The 23,084-nt window shown below is 45.0% G+C and overlaps 1 protein-coding gene across 3 annotated transcripts in view; it reads right to left on the minus strand.

Annotated features, from left to right (window-relative positions):
• The window catches only part of LOC137432432 (inorganic pyrophosphatase-like), a 283,251-nt gene that overhangs the window by 202,984 nt on the left and 57,183 nt on the right, over window positions 1-23,084 (minus strand). For 2 of the 3 annotated variants that reach the window (XR_013624297.1, XM_078783203.1), the window contains exons 3-6: window positions 20,914-20,958; window positions 20,629-20,682; window positions 18,669-18,788; window positions 2,441-2,527 (exon numbers count right to left, since the gene is read on the minus strand). Coding sequence is in view for 2 of the 3 variants with exons in the window: in XM_078783203.1 (XP_078639329.1) it covers window positions 2,441-2,527; window positions 18,669-18,788; window positions 20,629-20,682; window positions 20,914-20,958 (306 nt within the window). In the remaining variant the exon portion in view is untranslated. The remainder of the gene's footprint in view (window positions 1-2,440; window positions 2,528-18,668; window positions 18,789-20,628; window positions 20,683-20,913; window positions 20,959-23,084) is intronic. The other variant, XM_078783204.1, reaches the window with a different exon arrangement.

Consider the following 23,084-nt stretch of genomic DNA (forward strand, 5'->3'; position numbering starts at 1 on the left):
TGGAAATCTCCACGCATGGCTGGCGGACTTCCTCTCGAGTCGTAGTCAACGTGTGGCCCTGAATGGGTTTCTCTCATCTCCTCTTCCTGTTCAGGCTGGAGTTCCCCAAGGCAGTGTTCTGGGCCCTGTGCTTTTTCTGGTCTTCATCAATGATCTCTCCGACTCTCTTGAAAATCCTCTCTATCTCTTTGCTGATGACTCCACTCTCTGCCGCTCAATTCCTCATCCCTCAGATCGGCAGTCTGCAGCCTCCTCACTCTCTGCAGACCTGGACAAAATCACAGACTGGGCAAACAAGTGGAACATGTTTTTCAATCCTGACAAATCTCACACTCTTACGATGTCTCTCCGAAAAGACACACTGGACAACCCTCCCATCCACTTTCTGAATAATCCTCTCCAAGAAGTTCTGTCACTCAAGCTTTTTGGTCTCACTATCTGCCCTGATCTTTCCTGGGAAAACCACATTTCAAATCTGGCCTCCAAAGCCAGTCGCCAACTGGGCATCCTCCGTCATGTGAAGTCCTTCCTTGGCACACCTGAGCCCTCACCACATACAAGGCTTTCATCCGCAGCGCAATAGAATACTGCTCTCCCCTCTGGGCTGGTGCTGCTGCCTCACATCTAGCTCGGCTTCACGCTGTTGAAACCAAAGCATTCAGAATCATTGGAATCTCCCGCTATGAAGCTACCTCCGAGGGCCTTTCACTTACTCACCGCAGGCAGGTTCGTGGTCTTTCTGTCTTCTACCGACTCCTCTCCGGCCTCGCTCCTCCAGCTCTCTCTGGGCTCTGTCCCCCAAATATTCCTACAGGTCGCACAAGATCTGCCTGCAACCCTCTTAGGGTTAAACTACCAAAATCAAGACTCTCTGCTCACCTTCACTCCTCTTTTCTCCCGCCTCTGCAACAAACTCCCTCACTCTCTTCAATCCCACTCCTCCCTCCAGGTCTTTAAAACAGCTCTTCACCACCATCTCTTATCTTCCCCCATCCAAAACCTTGATCTTTTCTTTCCCCGCTAATTTCACCCCAAATCCACTTTTTTGAAATACCAACTTCTTTCGTGGAAGTCCTTGGTGTCCTTGTGTTTATACTTCTCACACCGCCCCCCCCCCCCCCCTTCCCACGCCGCCTCCAACCAAGCCCTCTCCCTCCCACACATTCCTGATGTCCCTGCTCTCAAATGTTGTGTTTATGTGCTTCCCCTTCTCTCCCCATCTTGTCTACCACTCCCCTTTTTATATACTTTGTTTGTGTTTGATTTGTTTGTGTGATAAATGTTAGCTCTTTCACGAGCCTCGATTCTGTATGCAAAAAAAAAAAAAAAACAACTCGCGATAAGTTGTGAGCCAGTGATGGAATTCTGACCGAATTTGGTACACTTATGTAGAATGATGTAAAGATGAACAGATTAGATTGTGGGGTCAAGAGGTCAAAGGTCAAAGTCTGTAATATGTAAAGCTTGAGAATGGCTGAAGTGATCTAATTCAAACTTAGTACAAGATGTATAATGATGTAAAGATTAACTGATTCGATTTTGGGGGTGAAGTTGAAAGGTCAAAGTCTTAATAGAACTATAACTTGAGAATGGCTGAAGTGATCCAATTCAAACTTGGTACAGGTATGTATAATGATGTAAAGATTAAATGATTATAATTTTGGGCCAAGAGGTCAAAGGTCAAAGTCTGTTGTAGGTCGATAACCTGAGAATGGCTAAAGGGATCTAATTCAAACATGGTACAGATATGTACAATGATGTAAAGATTAACCGATTAGATTTTGTGGTCCCGAGGTCAAAGGTCAGAGGTCATGCCAGGTAAAAAATATTTGTTGAGAACAGTTGAATGGATTTAAAGCAAACTTGGTAAAAGTATTATAATGATGTAATAATGTGGCGGAGGCATATCGGTCAACGTCGTGACGTCGAAGAGTGTCGTTCTCGTTCCATTTTAATTGGAGATGCTGCTCTTCTTTATGATAAACAAAATAGCCTCACAAACCCTCTAAAAAATTTACAACTACCCTTTTCACTCGATGCATCTTATTTCCTTTTCATTTGTTCATCAAAGTCAAGGCAGGAAGAAGGGAAAGTGAACTGTGCCAAGATAGTTATGACAAACATCACATAATTTGATAAAGTAAGCAATGTCCCTGCAATATTGCATTCAGAACAGCATGTGACTTAAGAGACAATATGACTAACAATAAATCCAATTTTTACATTATTCTTCAAAAAAATATGCATGCATGGTAATGGTTGGAGGTGGTAGATAGTGGTAGGTGGCAGATACCGGCAAACAAAGTTGTCCTTCTTATAAAAGTCACAGCCTTGTTTTCGTAGGATCGATCGAAAACAAAAGACAGGTTATAGCTGTACCCTGTTTCAGACCGTACAACAGCTAGAATAGGTAAAAAAAACAAACTGCAAACAGACTTACACGTGAGCCAATCTCGCAGACATCAATCGGGTCATTGTCGCCTTTGCAGCCAGTAGCAGGATCAATGTGGTGTGGATCCTCCCAAGTCTGAGGAAAATGTCAGGTGGAGGTCAGGTGCAATCAGCACACATTTTGTGCAGGGATACTGGGGTTTGAAATCTTTCAAGATCACAAATTTGGGACCACCCAACCATTCAAAGATGGTCATGTAACAAATGTTTGCAAAGCTCAAAAAGGTAATAAATTTATCAGAATTCTCATGAGAACATTTTACAGCATAGTAATTGCCCAAATGGTTTTTTACATATCATGGTTACGAAAAATATAAACATATACATGCAGTCATGGCCAAAAATATTGGCACCCTTGCACTTTTTTCAAATAACTCACAATGTTCTCGAAAAATAAGTTGAAATTGACTAAAGTATTTAGTCTCCACAATTCTTTATTTCACTGTTAATATTACAAAACCTTTGTTTTTCATTCAGAACTTAATATATCCTTTTAAATCAGAAAATAAAGAGAAATGGCATTGACAAAATTATTGACACCCGAGACTGAATATTTGGTAGCACACCCTATGGACAAAATAACTGCAGTCAAGAGCTTCCTGTAGCCATGAATGAGCTTCCTACACCTCTCTACTGGCAGTTTGGCCTACTTTTCTTGCGCAAACTGCTCCAGTTCTCCCAGATTTGAAGGGTGCCTTCGCCCACCTGCAGTTTTCAGATCTCCCCACAGGTGTTCAATGGGATTTAGATCTGGACTAATTGCTGGCCACTTCAGAACAGTCCAGCGTTTTGTGTTGAACCATTCCTGGGTGCTTTTTGAAGTGTGTTTGGGGTCATTGTCCTGCTGCAAGACCAATGACCTTCGATGGAGACACAGCTTTCTGACATTGGGTTGAACGTTGCGCTCCAAAATGCCTTGGTAATCTCCTGATTTAATGATGCCATGCACACATTCAAGGCACCCAGTGCCAGAGGCAACACAGCAACCCCAAAATATCACTGAACCTCCTCCATGTTTGACTGTAGGGAAGGCGTTCTTTTCTTTGAAGGCTTCATTTTGTTTTCTGCAAACATAGAGATGATGTGCTTTACCAAAAAGCTCTAATTTGGTCTCATCTGTCCACAGGACATTCTCCCAGAAGGATTTTGGCTTGTTCAGGTGTGTTTTGGAAAACTCCAGTTGGGCTTTCTCTGCAGTTGGGCTTTCTCAGCAGTGGGGTCCTCCTGGGTCTCCTACCATAGAACCCCCTTTCATCGAGTTGGCGACGGATGGTGTGAGTTCAAGCTGTCGTACCTTGTGTCTGAAGGTCAGCTTGAATCTGTTTGGGAGTTGATTGCGGCGCTTTCTCCACCATTCGAACAATCCTTCGCTGCAATCTTCGATCAAGTTTTCTCTTGCAGCCACGTCCAGAGGTTAGCTACAGTGCCATGGGCCTTAAACTTCCTGATAGCATTGCGTACGGTGGACACAGGAACATCAAGGTCTCTGGAGATGGACTTGTAGCCTTGAGATTGTCCATGCTTGGCTACATTCTTGTGTATGACCTCCTCAGACAATTCTCTGGTTCTCTTACTTTTCTCCATGCTCATTGCGGTACACACAGTGACAAAACACAGCAGAATGACTCATTTTTCCATTCAAACTGGTTGAATGAGTGATTTTTATATTGCAGGCACCTGCAACTCACCACAGGTGAGTTCCTTTCCAAAGAAAAGGAGAATCACCTGCTTGAAATCATATTATATCTAACAACTTCTAAAAGGTGCCAATAATATTGTCTGGGATATTTTAGGATTTCTGTGTAGAATAAGCTAAGATTGTGATTTTTTTCAGCTTTTTTTGTTTTGTTCCACTGCAAGCCAAAGAAATACACATGTGGATACCAAAATATTTTTATTTCAACCAAATTTGAAATTAAATGGTGCATTGTTTGGAGAAAGTGAAAGGGTACCAATATTTTTAGCCACAACTGCATGTATATGTATATTGTATATGTATGCAGGGTGGTCCAGAAACCCTGGGCACATTTTGATTAACGATACCTGCAACAAACAAGTTTATTATTGTTATGAATTAGGGGTAAAGGAATATCTCGATCCAGGTAGATCTGCATAGGTAGGTGCTCGACTGTCGTGATAGGGAATCTACCTGTAATAAGTTCTGTGTAGCCCGAAGGTCGGATTAAGGTTGTATCTTTGTCCCTGCCACGAGGGGGCGGGGCATGCTAATTAGTACAGGGATTATGGGTAAAATTCCCTTGTGTGTCGTTCCCTTGGTGAGCATCCCAGTGTCCCTTATGGAAATACATCCCATAGACATTAGATAGGCCCATTAGCGCACTACACATTAAATAATTCCCCGCCGCCACAATGACTTTGAAGGAACCAACAAGCAATAGCCACACCCAGGATAACGTGTCATTGGTTGGGGGTAAGAAGCTGACCACTGATTGGTGAAAGGAAGGTGGAAGGAAGCGGCACACTGATTGGCCACCAACCGTTGACACCTCGGCCAATCAGTGCGGAAGGCGCGAACATTCGGCCAATCAGTGCGGAAGGCACAAAACCACTACTTATAAGCAGGTCGCTGATTAGAGGGAAAGGGCTGGTGACGTCAGAAGGCGGGAAAGACCACAAAGAAATGAGGACTGGTTGGTGGATGGAGAGAGCTGACGTAAGACCGCAAGTGACAAGACGACGCTCTCGCCGGCATTTTTGTCTCGCTCTCGCATTGGTTTCTGCCCTTCCCAGACCTTCCTTCTGCCCTTGCTTTTTGTTCCGTTTGGACTTTTCTTCCTGTGCCATCTGCGAATTTGCCTGCTTGACGACGGACGTTGGAGCGCCATAGATTCTCCTCCCTGGCGTCCACGTAGAAGCGAGGCTTGCTGCTGGAGCAGACGAGACCGGGGTGAGCGGGTGGCTCAGGACCTGGCAGCGGGCGAGCGGGGGCACAGAGGCCTTTCTTTGCGCCAACCGGAGCCGCGTTGGACGACGGATGCTGCACATCCAGACAGATATGCACAGACACGCAAACAATGGTTCCTTTAATTCGTTCTCCCATCATGTGTATTTGAAGTGTGTGTGTAAGATCGCTCAATAGGGGGTTTAGTTTTTTTCGTCGCGTTCTATTGTTCTCGGGTTCCGTAATAAATATTTCTTTCTTGTACATTTTACCCCCGTGTTCATTTGAGTTCATTTCCTACAGGATTGGAGCTGCCGGTGAGATCGCTACAGGTAGGAGCTCGCCGCTTCTTCCTCTTCCTTCTTCCTCCCGTGCTTGTATAGTCAAAGTCCATATTGAAAAAAAACGCTCCATTTAAGTTCGTTTGGCCATCCGTGAGCCCACGGTATTAACCGAGGGCATTCGCGCGACATTATTGTTCTTTGGTGCAAAACGCCAGGACCCATCGGAGAGCCAATAACATTATATACAGGAGTTCAGATGACTCGGGAACGATTGTCTTATGGAACACCGCACGGTCGCGGAGTCGAGCGACGATCTAATGCGGGATGCCTTCGTGGCTGGCATCGCCTCGCCAATCAGAATGTGATTGCTTGAGGAAGCAACGCTGACCTTCCAACAAGCGTGTGAGAAGGCGCGCGTATTACAGCAGGCAACTACTCGGGCAGAGGCATACGGCGGGCCCTTCATTACTGCCGGGGCTGTGGCCGACATGCGTTCCGAGCCAGCGGCACCGACCGAGCGATCCCACGTTGGGATCGCCACGTCACCGGAATCTGCCTCGGCACTGCCGGTCCCAGGCGAAAAGGAAAGCTCGAACGCCGCGGCAGCCACCTCTTCAACTATGGAGAATGCAAAATGCAATTTTTCCGGCAATAAGAGACACCCGCAGGCATCCTGTCCTGGGAGGGAGTGTACATGTCATAATTGTGGCTGGAAAGGGCACTTCGCCAAGGTGTGCCGGGCAGGGAAGACGACACGGCGATCGGCCCTACCTGGGACTAATACTTCGCGTTTGGCGCGCTACGGAGAACCGGGCGTGTCGAGGAGATTGCGAAGTGCCGTGCTGCCGGTGCTCGTGGAGGGAATCCCCGCCGACGCCTTGGTGGACACGGGGAGTAGTTCCAGTTTCGTCAGCCTAGCGCTGGTACAACGCTATCGATGGGCCATGGGATAAGTCACTCACCGCATCTATCTGGCTTCATCGGGCTTGTGGGTTCGCACCAAAGGCTTGTGTACTCTTAGCCTTGTGGTTAATGATGTGACTTATACCGATGTCAAACTCGCGGTAATGGCTGATCTGTGCGCCCCGATGTGCTGCTGGGGCATGATTCCTTGAGTCGTCATGGGCGCTTCGAAATGCATTTTGGGGAAGGTGAAAATACACTCTCTGTATGCGGTTTAGAAATGTTTTATATGGAAATGCTGTTGAATACAGAGAATAAATGGGATGGCAACATAGAGAGTAACCCAGTTTTAGGACCGGCAGAGAAGATAACTGAGAAGGAAGTTGAGGAAGCGATAAAAGCAATGAAGAGTAGAAAAGCGGGAGGGCCGACGGGAGTTATGGGAGATATGTTGAAGGCAGCGGGAAATTGGGGTGTGAAGAGCATGACAGATCTGCAATCTGGTGGTGAAAGAAGGCCGCATTCCAGTGGTTGGGAACTGAGTACCCTCGTCCCTCTATACAAGGGGAAAGGTGACCCTCTGGAGTGTGGCTCGTACCGGGCGATAAAGTTATTGGAGCATGGAATGAAGGTATTGGAAAGGGTGTTGGAGAGGAGGTTAAGGAAGAAGGTGAAGATCGACGAAATGCAGTTTGGATTTATGCCAGGAAGAGGAACGACAGACACGCTCTTTATTGTGAGGCAGTTGCAGGAGAAGTACATGGAGAAGAGGAAGAAGTTGTTTCTTGGGTTTGTTGATCCAGAGAAAGCATTTGATAGGGTTCCACGCGAAGTATTGACATGGGCATTGAGGAAGTTAGGAGTGGAGAAATGGTTGATCAGAGTAGTGATGGCAATGTACAAAAGAGCGCGCACAGCTGTAAGGACGAAGGACGGGAACAGTGGTGAGTTTGAGGTGAAGGTGGGAGTGCATCAGGGGTCGGTACTAAGTCCACTACTATTTGTAGCTGTGATGGAGGTGCTGGCTCAGAACGTAAAGGAGGGTTTACCATGGGAGTTGTTGTATGCAGATGATCTGGTTTTGATTGCGGAAAGTATGGATGGACTGAAGGAAAAGATGAACAAGTGGAAGGAATGTATGGAGACAAAAGGTCTGAAGGTGAATATCGGAAAGACGAAGGTGATGGCAAGTGGTAAAGCATGTGGTGAAGTGGAAAGAACTGGGAAGTGGACATGTGCTTTGTGCAGGAAGGGTGTCGGAGTGAACTCCATTCAATGTACAATGTGTGCTGAGTGGGTTCATCAAAAATGTAGTGGTCTGAGAGGGTCATTAACCAGGGTGGCAGCTACATTCAAGGGTAAGGTGTGCACAGAGGGAGCTGCAGATGGAGGAAATGTTGAGTTGGATCTTGGAGACGGCATGAAGCTGGAAGGTGTGAAAACATTTTGCTACCTCGGAGACATGCTGAATGGAGAAGGTGGATCAGACTCGGCAACGGTTGCTGGAGTGAGATGTGCATGGAAGAAGTTTCGTGAACTGAGTGGCGTGCTGATGAGGAGGGGAGTGTCGTTGAAGCTGAAGGGAAAGGTGTATGCTGCATGTGTGAGAAGTGTTATGATTTATGGGAGCGAGACATGGGTAATGAACGTAGAGCAGCAACGAAGGCTGGAAAGGGTGGAAATGTGAATGGTTCGGTGGATGTGCAGAGTATCGTTGAGAGAGAGGAAGACAAATGATGAATTGCAAAAGATGATGGGAATAGAGCCTGTGATTGATGCTGTGAAGAGGAACAGGTTGAGATGGTTTGGTCATGTGTTGAGGAAGGATGAAAGTGACTGGTTGAGAAGAGTGATGGAAATGAATGTAGAAGGAAGTAGAGGACGGGGAAGACCGAGAAAAACTTGGCTAAAGATGGTGGAAGAAGAAATGCGGGCAAGGGGGTTAACAAGGAGAGATGCAGAAAATAGGGCAAAATGGAAAAGATTGTCATGGGGACCGCAAGGCTAACCCCCGCTCTGGCAGGGAAAATGGCCTTAAAATGCATGTTGTTGTTGTTGTTGTATGCGGTTTAGCCAAAATGGCTATCGACCCTCCAGCTTTATTTCCTAGCCTAACTGCCAATTGCAAACCTCAAACTATAAAGTCACGCCGCTATGCTCGGGCCGATATGCAGTACATCGCCGATGAGACGAAGCACTTGCTACGGGAGGGTATTATAGAGCAGAGTCAATCTCCCTGGCGAGCACAGGTGCTGATGGTGCACACCGAGAATCATAGAAAGCGATTGGTAGTCGATTACAGTCAGACAAATTAATCGGTACATGCAATTGGACGCATATCTCCTGCCAAAAATGGACGCCTTAGTCAGAGAGGTGGCTAAGTATAGCATCTTCAGTACGTTGGATTTAAAATCAGCGTATCAACAAATTCCTATTAGGGAGTCTGATCGTCCCTACACCGGGTTCCAGTCCGGACAACGGCTATATCAATTTTGTCGTATTCCGTTTGGCGTGACAAATGGAGTGGCGTGCTTTCAACGCGCAATGGACGACATCTTGGCTAAAGAACAACTGACAGACATATTCGTTTACGTGGACAACGTGACGATCTGCGGACATACCCTGGAGGGACACGACTAACTTGAAACGATTTCTAAACGTGGCGCATTGGTACAATCTGACCTTTAACGAGGACAAGTGCCACTATGCTACCAAAACAATTGACCTCCTTGGGTACACGGTGACCGGGGGCGAGATAAAACCTGACGCCGAGTGCCTTCGGCCCCTGCTCGAGATGGCGGCTCCGTGTGATCGGGCGTCCCTGAGGCATGCCCTAGGGCTTTTCGCACATTACCCGAGGTGGGTCCAAGGCTACTCGGAGAAAATAAGGCCTTTGGTGGATTGCAAAGCTTTCCCTCTGACGCAGGTGGCCAAGGCCGCCTTTCAAATTTTGAAGGAAGACATCGCGGGGGCGTGCGTGACCTCTATTGATAACATACCTTTCCTCGTCGAGACAGATGCCTCCGACTGCGCAATCGCAGCCACTCTGACTCGAGGCGGAAAGCCGGTTGCCTTCTTTTCACGAACCTTGACCTCGAGCGAACGCAAGCATTCAGCGATAGAGAAAGAGGCGTCCGCGGTCATTGAGTCTGTCCGATGGTGGCGCCATTTACTTCTGGGCCGGAAATTTGACCTCATGACTGACCAGCAGTCTGTCGCATTTATGTATGGCCATAAACACCCACAGCGCATTAAAAATGAGAAGATCTCGCGATGGAGAGTGGAATTGGCCGACTTACTGCTATGACAGTCTATCGGCACGGACGCAATAATGTGGCCACCGACGCTTTGTCTCAGCCATCCGTTTGTGCCGGCATGACCTCTGATGACCTGAAGGGCATTCATGAATCATTGTGCCATCCAGGTGTGACTCGACTCGTTCATTTTGTGCGCTGTCGTAACTTACCCTTTTCGGTTTATGACGTCAGAGAGCTATGCCGGTCGTGTCCGGTGTGTGCAGAGCTCAAACCTAGATTCTACAAGCCGCCGCTGGGACCCTCATTCGGGCCTGTCGGCCCGGGAGAGATTAAGCATAGATTTTAAGGGTCCTTTACCATCATCGAGCTCACTTAGTTACATGTTGACGGTCATTGACGAGTTCTCGCATTTTCCTTTTTTATTCCTGTGCTCTGATATCTGGTGTTGACTGATACTGATACTGATACTCTGATATCTGGATCTACCGTGGGAGTTGTTGTATGCAGATGATCTGGTGTTGATTGCAGAAAGTATGGATGGACTGAAGGAGAAGATGAACAAGTGGAAGGAATGTATGGAGACAAAAGGTCTGAAGGTGAATATCGGAAAAACGAAGGTGATGGCAAGTGGTAAAGCATGTGGTGAGGTGGAAAGAACTGGGAAGTGGCCGTGTCCTGTGTGCAGGAAGGGTGTTGGAGTGAAATCCATTCAATGTACAATGTGCGCTGAGTGGGTTCATCAAAAATGTAGTGGTTTGAGAGGGTCATTAACCAGTGTGGCAGCTACATTCAAGTGTAAGGTGTGCACAGAGGGAGCTGCAGATGGAGGAAATGTTGAGTTGGATCTTGGAGATGGCGTGAAGCTGGAAGGTGTGAAAACATTTCGTTACCTAGGAGACATGCTGAATGGAGAAGGTGGATCAGACTCGGCAACGGTTGCTCGAGTGAGATGTGCATGGAAGAAGTTTCGGGAACTGAGTGGCGTGATGACGAGGAGGGGAGTGTCGTTGAAGCTGAAGGGAAAGGTGTATGCTGCATGTGTGAGAAGTGTTATGATTTATGGGAGTGAGACATGGGTAATGAACGTAGAGCAGCAACGAAGGCTGGAAAGGGTGGAAATGCGAATGGTTCGGTGGATGTGTGGAGTATCGTTGAGAGAGGAAGACAAATGATGAATTGCGAAAGATGATGGGAATAGCGCCTGTGATGGATGCTGTGAAGAGAAACAGGTTGAGATGGTTTGGTCATGTGTTGAGGAAGGATGAAAGTGACTGGTTGAGAAGAGTGATGGAAATGAATGTAGAAGGAAGTAGAGGATGGGGAAGACCGAGAAAGACTTGGCTAAAGATGGTCGAAGAAGAAATGCGGGCAAGGGGGTTAACAAGGGGAGATGCAGAAAATAGGGCAAAATGGAGTACATTGTCATGGTGACCGCAAGGCGAACCCCTGCTCTTGCAGGGAAAATGGCCGTAAAATGCCTGTTGTATTCCTGTGCTCTGATATGACGTCAGCCACGGTGATCAGGTGCTTATGTTCGTTGTTCCTATTATTCGGGTATCTGGCGTTCGTTCATTCGGATTGTGGCGCTGCTTTCATGTCTCAGGAGGTAAAGGCTTTTCTCTTGGAGCTCGGAGTGGCGGTGAGCAGAACCACCACCAACCATCCCGAAGGGAACGGCCAGGTGGAACGATTTAATGGCATTCTCTGGAAAGCAGTGGAAATGAGATTGCACCAATGGCCTCAGGTCTTGCACGAGGCACTACACGCTATTCGTACGCTTCTATGCACGGCCACAAATGAAACGCCGCACTAAAGTATGTTTCGCTTTACGCGCCGTGGAGCAAGCGGTCTGTCACTGCCGGGATGGCTAGTTAGCAAGGGCACCGCGTTTTGAAGCGAACAGTACGACAAAGTAAATACGAGCCAATCATTGATCTGGTTCAGGTTGTGCAGGTGAATCCGGAGTACGCGACCGTACGAATGAATGACGGACGTCTAGTGACAGTGTCGGTCCGACATCTCACGCCGTGTGGGGAGGGTGCAGCGGATGACGGGCCACGTAATGCCGAGGATGAAGGGCCTCATGATGCAGTGGCCACCTCAAGGCCAACCGTCACGAACAAGGGGTCTTTCCCGCCCGTGCTGCCTTCGGTGCAGGCGCGTTAGGTTCCGGTCGAGGATCGAGCTGCGGGGAAAGACGCGCCGGCCGGACCTACCGGGGATTCCGATGAAGGGTTTTCAGATTAATTTCGCCCAAAGATTCCAGAGACAGTGCGCAGTCCTACTAACTACCGAACACGTGCTGGGAGGGATTGTCACCAGCCCCAGCAGTAGGAATGGTGAAGGAGTGCAGGAAGGCACACTGTAGTATGCCAGATTATACAGACTTGGCGTTTAATATGGAATATTCTTTTTTTCTTGACTTGGGTTTACTTTCTAAACTCAGTATATCAATCTGGTGAGTTTATTTTACCCTTCGGTGATGTCTTTGTTGAAAGAACCATGTCACTGATTGTCTTTCGCAGCAAGAAGTCAACAACAGGATTATATCACAGGTGGCGTGACAAAATGTAAGGACAGGTACATTTGACGATTGGCTTCACAATCGGGTATATAAGGGTTGTTGCGTTCTGTATTGGTGGAAAACAACTGCTGCACATCTACAAAAGTTATTGCCGCTTCCTCTGGAGATGGTCCGTCAACTTGACAATGCTGTTTGTCATGGAGTGGTGGCTTTAGGAAATTCTGGCATGAAACAGCGTGCTATTGCTCGGCAGTATGGCATCACTCAAGGTCAGGTGTCAAAGATCCTGAAACAAAATGCTCAGAGGGGTGTCCCTACTCCAATACCGAGGCCAGGACGTCCACGCAGAACCAAAAGGAGAGATGATCGCCAGCTGCACCGGTTAGTCCGCAATGGCCGTACCAAGTCAGCTAATCGGCTTAGGTCTGAGTGGCAGAAACTGACAAATGTGCCTGTATCCAGAAGGCCAGGCTATCGTGCCAGGCGTCCCTTGAGAAAGCCACGCCTGACCAGACAACACAGCCAGCGCCGATTGCAGTGGGCCAGAGAGCACCGTCAATGGCAGCCAGGACACTGGAATCACGTGACCTTCAGTGACGAGTCTAGATTTATGGTCTATCGTCAAGATGGCCCCGTCCGAGTGCGCAGACAAGTGCATGAAGCCCACCACGAAGATTGTATAGTGCCAAGAGTCCAACCTGAAGGTGGTGGGGTGACCGTTTGGGCTGCTTTTCATGCAGGGGGCAAAACTGACCTGGTTGTTCTGCATGGAAACCTGAACCAGTTCAAGTACAGAGTCATTCTAGAAGAAACATTGCTTCCATTTGCTCGTGCAGCCTTTCGAGGAGACTTTGTCTTCCAAGATGACAATGGACGGCCTCATCGTGCTCGCATGATCCAACACTTTCTTGCTGACCGTGGTGTAGAGCATATGGAGTGGCCTGCCATGTCCCCGGATATGAATCCGATAGAGAACTTGTGGGCAGAAATAACGCGCCAAATCGACAACTTGGACCAGCAGCCCACCTCTGTGCGTGAATTGCAGCAGACTATTGTCACTGCATGGCAAGCGATTCCTGTCCAAACCTTGGCAAATCTCGTGAACAGCATGCCTTGACGTGTACGTGCTCTCCTGAATGCTCGTGGGGGTTACACGAAGTACTGAACTGTAATTTTACTGTCCGTAATCCCAGCCATAATTTAGCTTTTGTTTTTGTTGAAATTTTTTTTGGCTAATGTGCAAAATAAAGAGATACTTCTGGAAAACGTACAGAAGTTTAACACAGTACTGTCCGTGAATTGAGTTCGATATCAGTTTACATCACTTTCAAGGATCAATTTATTTGCTTCGAAATGTCAAATGTGGTTTTTGTTTCTTTTAAAGGTCACATTAACAAAATCTAGAATAATTTCAACATAATTCCAATGAACTTTTGGTTCTAAGTCATCTTGAAAAGTAAGTTCACCCCCACAAAAAAAATATTCCATATTAAATGCCAAGTCTGTATATCTTTATCTATATATATAAAACACAGTTTGTGTGTGTGTGTGTGTGTGTGTGTGTGTGTGTGTGTGTGTGTGTGTGTGTGTGTGTGTGTGTGTGTGTGTGTGTGTGTGTGTGTGTGTGTGTGTGTGTGATGTTACCGATAGACGCCGAGTTATTGATATTGATATTGATTGTATCACGTGTTTGTATTGTATGGTATTGTATTGTATTGCAATTGCAATTGCAATTGCAATTGTATTGCATCACGTGCTTGATATTTGGCATAGACATGGCCATTGAGCCTGGGAAGAACATGGCCTACCTCAAAATATTTGATGATCCATATTTTTTATTCATATTTACCTCAGCGAGGAATATTATACACTGAATCTGAGCAGGTGGCAGAGCAGCGCGCTGATTCGCTCAGAGCGATCACGTGATGTTCCTTGCCGCCATAAACTCACAGTTACGCATTCGCACGTAATTCACACGTTCAAAACAAACGAGATCCACGAAGCGAGTTGGGCGAGTCGTGCTTACCAAGATGGCGACACGGCGGCTTCACTTTTCACGGAGTATGAGCGTTCGATATATTTTCAATTCAGTGCACCCGATTCGCTCACGTACTTGATTTGTGGCATAGACATGGCCATTGGGCCTTCACGGTGTAATTTGTGCGAGGCTTTTGTCCGAGTGAGCTTGAGTCGAGAGGGCGAATGTACGGGTTGGGAATGTACGGGTCTCCCTTCCCCCGCCCGGCAACGCCGGTACTGGAGGGCGTCACAGGATCGGTGAGTCTCCAAAATCCGCTTCGTGCTGTTGTGAAGATGCAGGACGATGTCGCGATTGTTGTGCTGCTCTCCGACCATGAGAACTGCAACGTCATTGTTGACTGGCCCTCCCCTTCCCCCTCCCCCCTCCGTCCTCCCCTCCACCTCCACCCTACCCCCTCCCCTTCTCCCCTCCCCCCTTCCCCTCTCCCCTCTCCCCTCTCCCCCCTCCCACCCCTCTACCCCTCCACCCGTCCCATCCCTCCCCCCCTCTTCTCCCCGCCCCCCCCTCTTCTCCCCTCCCCCCCCCCCTCTTCTCCCCTCCCCACCTCTCCTCCCCTCCCCACCGTTCCCCTCCCTTCCCCTTCCCCCTCCCCCCCCCTCCCCTGGGTACTTCTGCTAGTACAATGCCGGGTACTTCTGCTAGTACAATATAACTCTGGATCTTAGAACATAGTCGCACGCTAGCTGAAATTTAAATGGTCGGTGAATGTGGTGTGAAACTAAGGATTTCATCATCGTACAGTTCCCTCCTCCCTGACCATACATTACACATGCAGTTCTATGATCCATTCACAAGTGTCTGCTGACTTTCTCGCTATATAACCACCTGTCGGGAGGATGGGATTCATTTTCTGCTATAGTCTGGCTTCAAGTTGGTAAGAATGAATAATGAAATATGACGTGTACTCGCCATTGCATTACTGTGGTTTCCATTGTAATGGACGGGATTGATTGCTTCATAGTGTTGTATATTTTGTAGATGAGTCGTATTCAAGTGGATTAAAGCTCTGGCTTGGAGTACGTTGTGGACATCCTTGATTTTCACGACAGTGTGTGTGTGTGTGTGTGTGTGTGTGTGTGTGTGTGTGTGTGTGTGTGTGTGTGAATGAATGAATGAATGATCGTTTTAAGGCCATTTTTCCCCGTTAGAGTGGGGGTTAGCCTTGCGGGCCCCATGACAATCATGTTTCCCTGTTTGAGGGAACCGGCCTTTGAGGGAATCTGTCGCCGGCCTTCTCCCCTTATCAAGGGGGGATTAATCCCCTTGTCTTTACTAGCCTGGCGCGAACCGAGACCGATTACGTCCTTTCCGGACAGCGCAAAATAGGGTTTCGGGACCAAATTCTCGCTCGTACCTAAGTACTCGCGCTGCCCTGGAAGCGAGGAAACAAGCCTCGCACGAACCTCGTGTGATGGTAATACGCCGAGCGGTTTGCGTACACGTGATCCGCGCAGTTATAATTAATGGAACCCGATTGGTGTGTGTGTGTGTATGTATATATATATATATCTCTCTTCTTCTTCTATCTATCTTTCTATATATATAAAAGAAAGTTTTTGTTTGTTTGTCTGCACGCGCTAATCTCCTGAACGGTGAAAGATAGGAGGAAACCTCTGAAACAAAAAAATGTCGGGACGGGCCCCGGGAAGGTTATCGGCTTGGTGGCGAGGTCAGTCGAGGCCGCCTCGGCCGGGCTGGACCCATTTCGCAATAAATCTTCTTCTTCTTTCAAAATTCTCTTGAAGTACAACTTGTGCACTTAATAGGAATATCTGACTGATTGCAACACATGCTTTCAAAATTCTCTCTCGCGGGGCCCGACAGAAGAAAGAACAAGGAATCGTTGAGCATTAACTGATACTGGGCTCGCATCAGACCTATGTACAGAAGATTAAATTCATTCTAAAATAAATGAACCCGGGCAACGCCGGGTGCATTCAGCTGGTATGTGTATGTATGTATGTATGTATGTATATATGTATGTATGTATATATATGTGTGTATGTATGTATATATGTATGTATATATATATATATATATATACACACATGTATATATATATATATATATATATATACACATATATATATATATATATATATACATATATATATATACATATATATATATATATATATATACATATATATATATACATATATATATATATACACATATATATATATACATATATATATATATATACATATATATATACATATATATATATATATACAGTCATCCCTCGCTATATCGCGGTTCACTTTTCGCGGCTTCGGTACATCGCGGGTTTTTCTCGCTAGTATATGTAAAATTATATCGCCGATTTTTCGCTATAACTTCCATTAATTAATTATAAATGTATTTATAATATGCGGTATAAATGTATTTTTATATACTATTATTTTAAATATTTTTGTGGTAAAATAAGCATTTTCTAGCCTAAAAAATAAAAAAACGTAAAGAAATAAGAAAAATACAGTATTTAAAACATATTACAAGAAATAAAATACTGTACATACTACATAGTGTACAGTAGAAGGGTAGACAGAGTCTTGCGTATGGAAAACGCAGATGCGGCAGCTTGCGCTAGTTACCCACGTAATGGGTAACTGTAATGCTCTTTCTGGCTGTGCAGTACATTCATCATCGTCATCATCGTCATCACCTTCATCGTCATCAGTACTGCACAGCTAATTCATCATCTTCATCACGCAAGTTGTAGTATTGAAGAGCCGGGACTCTTGCTTGATACGGACGAAATGACAGGCAAGACAAAAACTCGTCCAAGAAGATATTTATTCTCAAAACCAACTCGGGAACACTGAAAAGCCGTTTATCGGGCTGCATTATAAAGCACAACCAGAAACCGAAAGCCACGCCTCTCAAGCGTGGCGTGCTTCAGTGGTCACGTGATCAACAGGTGTAGCTGATTATACCCGCAAAGCGCAGCACGCTTTAGCGGTCACGTGACCAGCCACTCTCGCGCCGGGGATCCCCGCCGGTGACGTCACCGGCTGGAGCAAGGAGATTCTGATGCTGGTCTTGCTTGGGGAACCCATGGGTAGCTACAGTATCTTCAATGGTGAGTACCCATTATAATTTTATATGTTGTTAAAATTACGTATGTTTAAGAGTGTAAAAAGTGTTTAAGAGTATAGGAAGTGTTTATAAGAGTATGGGAAAGGTTAATAAGAGTGTGGGGAGGGTCATAAAGCTTTAAAATATATATAAATAATAAAATAAAAATATGGTCGCTACTTCGCGGATTTTCGTCTATCGCGGGGGGTTCTGGAACGTAACCCCCGCGATAAACGAGGGATCACTGTATATATATACACACATATATATATATATATATATATATATATATATATATATATATATATATATACACATATATATATATATATATATATATATATATATATATATATATATATACACAAAGAATTAAGTTAAGCACCCCTACACAACGAATTAAGGTAAGCACCCCCTAATATATATTCTTTGTGTATATGTATACATTGGCATATATTCTAAGGTATGTGAGATCAAATAATGATTGGTATGACATTAGTTATTGACGTTATTGACGTTATTGACGTCACTTACACGTTATTGACATTACACGTTATTGACGTTATTGACGTTATTGACGTTATTGACGCAAAGATCGCTAGAGGTCTTCTCAGAACAATGACTGTACGTTAGAAAACATAAACGTCATCCACACTGTCCGTGATGGACCTATAGCTCCATACTTAAATTGAGGTGAAAATATGCCTAAAATTCCCAAAAAATTTCACCTTAAATTATGCAGAATAAAATATTGAAAACGGCATGATTGTTATGTTTTTATGTGACCATAATATCACTTCTCCAGAAAATATAGCAATAGCATGGGTATATTACACTGTTTTGACGACAACAAACTTGTAATGTGCGAGGTTGTAAAAAAACGGGGGGGGGGGTGCTTAACTTAATTCTTTGTGTATATATATAGAGCCATAAAGTAAATATTGAACTTGCCAGGCTCTGCAGTTCAGAGGACTGCACAAATAGTGTTGTTCAAGCAAACGTTAATATGATTTCTAATGTCATTCAATTTGGACCTCCATTTTTCCTGTCTGTTCAACATACCTACACCACCACAATTTGGCAAGCACTCCAAGGTGTGTGACTGTGTTTAGCAACTGTCCAGATAGCTGTACAACTTTTGTTCAGGAGACAAGTAAATACAAATGAATATTTTATCCATACAATCACGAAGATTTCAGAATCAAAACAGTATTTATTCACACACCTGAGGTAAGGCACCGTAGTTCCAGATGTAGCCCTTGTGTGGGAAAACGTTGGCCACATAACGGAGTTTTCCCTTCTTTACATCTTGCTTTATTGGGTTCAGTTCTTCCTTGGTAGCTATCTAAGGTCAATAAGTCCAAATAAATTCATTTCATCAATCTAAGAAAGAGCTAAACAAGCCAAGAACAAGAAAAAAAAAGTTCACAATTGAAGCAAAACAATCAATATGAAACTTCAAGCACCCAAGAAAACGTCATTTCCATAAATTGCAATTAAAAGCCAGTTTCTCATTATTGTCCGGCATTTGAACTGATGTCTGTTAAAATATTTTGCCTGGAGAGGCCTCGTTTCCACCATAGAAACAGTTTGGAGAAAGAAATCTGAATCGCATGCGAAAGTCTTGGGAATGCAAATAAACGCCTCAGTTGTCTGAAGGAGGGGGGACGAGGGGAGGAGAGGAGGAGGGGTGGTAGGCCTCAAGTAAAAGGGGTTTTGGAACTGCTGCGATGCTTGGAATGGAGCATGGGTTTGCAGCCCTAGCACACAACAATATTAATGTGCATTGGAATAGCTATTGGTAAAGGCTTGTGAAATCAAAAATATTTTATTTTTGCTCCAGTTCTTGCTTCTGTGCATATCCAAGGTGGAGGTTACAACTTGCACAAAGCAAATTGAAAACTAGAAAGAGCAATCAGAGATTGCAGACCCTCGCCAGGATGTGTTTTCAGTAGTTTTAAGGCTTTTGTGTTAAAACAAATATGGCGGCTGAACCACGTGACTGATGACGTCATAAAAAAATTCTCCACCAATTTATCCCAAGATGATGCTCAAGAAATTTCATCTTGATCGGATGAAGTTTTGTACTTGTCGAATTATGACGTCATAATGGAGGCACCTATGACATAATCATTAACATATTTTATTCCCCATGGAGAGTTCTTTACAATGAGCAATGTCTCAATTTTTTCTACTATTCAGTGCTTTCGGAGATATAGAGGCACAAAGTTTTTCGGTTTTTCCAAGATGGAGCCAAGATGGAGCAAGATTTCCATGTGACCTATGACGTCGTAATTGTCATAAAAAAATTATACAGGTGGAGGTGCACCTATGGTAAAAAAATTCCTGTCAATCAGACCAACAGTTGCAGAGAAAATCATATTTATTCTGTGCGGACAGACAGACAGAGAGACAAACAAACGGACCCAAATGGCTCTGGCGGGGGTAATTATGATTGGAATATCAAAACTGATGGGATGATTTTTTGCCATAGCATCGTAGCAAGAGTTCAGAACAAAGGCCATTCGGGGTAATTGTCTTTCCCGGATAAAATTGATGGGATCTCTGAGATTGTGCCAACACTGCTACTCTTAAAAGTACATCATAAAACACCAAGAGGCCCAAAAACTTGCTACGATTTGGCAACAAAAACATTACGGCCAGTGCAGCAATTCAAATGGGAATCGCTTGCACGTAGTTTTGTGGACTCGTGTTGGTAAAACGTCAGTCTTATCTTCAGACAGGAAATCTTGACTGAACATGCTGTATGAAGGGATCAAAAAATGTGCAAAGAATGCAATGTAATCTCGAAAAAGACATCACATATAAAAAACCACCTTTAGAGGCCATTTTTCCCCGCAAAGCGGGGGTTGGCCTTTTTCGGGGACCGTGGTTGTTGTTTTTCGGTCCCCTTTGTGAAGCAATGTTTTACGGCCGGATGCCCTTCCTGACGCCAACCCTTTTTGCCGCCTTTAACGACAAGCAGGGAATTACCAGTGTACTGGTACTCAATTTGCCGACCTCGGAAGGATGACAGGCTGAGTCAACCCCCCTGGCGTTAATTCAGCGATCGACCGGGATTCGAACCCAGGATCCTAGGATCCTAAGCCGGCACCCTAACCACTAGCCCAACACCAGGGTCACATCACATGAAAGGTAAAAATAGAAATGGCAAGGAAACAGACCTCCATCTTGGCATTTGTCCATCGTGGAACTTCAACCACCATGTTGAAAATATTCTGTTTGGTAGATTTGCAAAAAAGCAGAAAAAGAAAATGGGAGAAAAAAGTTAGAAATCAAAACAAGTTACGTGAATGCCAAATTCAACTTCAAACATCCTTACTGACATCACATTTTACTATCAGCATCAATAAAGATCCATTATTAAGCAAGGCAAGCGCATTCAGAAAAAGCCAGGAGAACTCAGTGTGTTAATGGCGAGCCAGGCATGCACTTTGCATTGTGCGTACCTCAATGGCGCTTATTTTGGCTTGTTTGTGTGGCACACCGTTCCCCTGCATGCCAATAAGAAAGAGACAAAGGCGGCAATGCCAAGGCGCAGTATGTCATGCAAAGGTTGCCACGAGACTCAGAGCAGATGAACTTCAGCAAAATAAGAAACCCGGAGACTCGAACACGAATTCGTGAAAAATCTCCAGTCAAACGGATTTGATACTTTTTGTGAGTTTCAGTGTGAGAAAAAAATACAAAAAAAGGTATTCAACTTTCAAATACTTAAGTAGTTTTGGAACTCCATTACAAAGTTCAGCACTCTGAGTATTCAAAGTAAAATAAAAGTACTGTGACAAAGTCGGAATCCTAGATCAAACTAGCTAAACACAACATGTACAAGTAAACGCAAAGTGTATAAGGTCTCGTGTTTAAAAAATAAAAAAATAAAAAAAGATTTAACAAGAAGTATTTACAATAAGCAACCTCATATGCATATCCAATCTGATTGGAAAGATGGCCTAGAGGTGACCTCGCCTTTAAACCATCTAGCCGAGGCTTGAATCTCAACCCGGCTAGAAAGTGTCATCCTGGTGTTTCGCAGGCAGGGCGATTCATCAATGTGTGTGACGTCCCTCTGATGGACGATGTAAAACTGGGTGTCCTGTCTGTCAGCATTAGTTGGTGATGTTAAAGACACCAAGGTGTACTTCGCCAAGAGTAGGCAAGTTATTGCCGGCACCATGGTCAAATTACAAATTCCCACCTTGACTACAGCTGGGGGGCCACCCATTATAATCCTTACCCAGAAAAAAATTTGGCAGCACCAACACCAAAGAATATGAAATGTTAATGATAATGATGCATATCCCAATAAGTCACCAAATGGTCAGAGAAAACCCAAGACGTTCCAGAAATGAACATAAATATAAAATCACTCCATAAGCTACTTAAATATATACCTGACTTTCTGGATCCCGGTTCCCCACAATATTTCCTTATTTTAATAACTCTTTGAACACAGCAAAATTCTTCAGATTAATTAATTATACAATAAGCAAATACAGTTGGGGTGTTTTTAATTGAGCTGTTAGATTAATATTTTTATCTATCTATAATTCCAGTAATCTCTGTGTGTGTGTGTGTCTGTGTGTGTGTATGCGACCGCTGTTTCTCGACAACTACCGGTCCGATATACTTGAAACTTGCCAGGTATATTGCTGGGGACCCGAGGATGTGCCTTTTCAAGGTTTGAAATTAATCGGACAAGTAGTTACCGAGCTATGGCGATTTCTTTACCAAACTCCGCAAGCCGTTCGCTTTGGACCAAACCATTTCATGTAAATAGAGGGGGGGGATTGTCACCGTACTCGCAAGCCGTTCGCTTTGGACCAAACCATTTCATGTAAATAGAGGGGGGGGGGGTTCTGTGGTCGTTACTGCCACGTGGTTTCAAAGTTGTTTTTTGTTGTTGTTGTTTGCAGCAGCTGTTTGCAGCAAGGCAAGGCTTTTCTTTTTTTCCCTCTTCTCTTTCTACTTTTCCTTGCGATTAAATTGCAAAAAGCCAAAATACGTTGGCGCTAATTGAATAATTGGGCATTAACACTAAAATAATCGTAACTGCGCTTTGCGAACTTCCGGACAGTGAAGACTTCACTGTTGTTGTTGTTTGCAGCAGCTGTTTGCAGCAAGGCAAGGGTTTTCTTTTTTCCCTCTTCTCTTTCTACTTTTCCTTGCGATTAAATTGCAAAAAGCCAAAATACGTTGGCGCCAATTGAATAATTGGGCATTAACACTAAAATAATCGTAACTGCGATATGCGAACTTCCGGACAGTGAAGACTTCACTTCCGGCCTTACGAAAGTGACGACTAACTGTCTCGATTGTATCTTACCACTGTCTTATTGTTAGATCTATCTATTCTATCTTTTCTATATTATACTTACCGTCTATATACTTACTGTCTATCTTATAGATAGATTGTAGATAAAGACAATGCCCCAATCGAGTCGCCGTTTACGAGACCGAAGGAACGAAGCTGCACGTCGTGCACGCGCAATGGAATCTGACGAAGAACGAGCTGCTCGCCTGACACGCGTCGTTACGCGCGTGAGAAGACGTCGTGCAGCTGAAACGGTTGAAGAACGGACTGCTCGCTTGGCAGACAACACTGGACGCGAGGCAAGGCGTC

Source organism: Myxine glutinosa, chromosome 8 (genome assembly GCF_964187855.1).
Source record: "Myxine glutinosa chromosome 8, kmMyxGlut1.1, whole genome shotgun sequence".
Lineage (NCBI taxonomy): Eukaryota > Metazoa > Chordata > Myxini > Myxiniformes > Myxinidae > Myxine > Myxine glutinosa.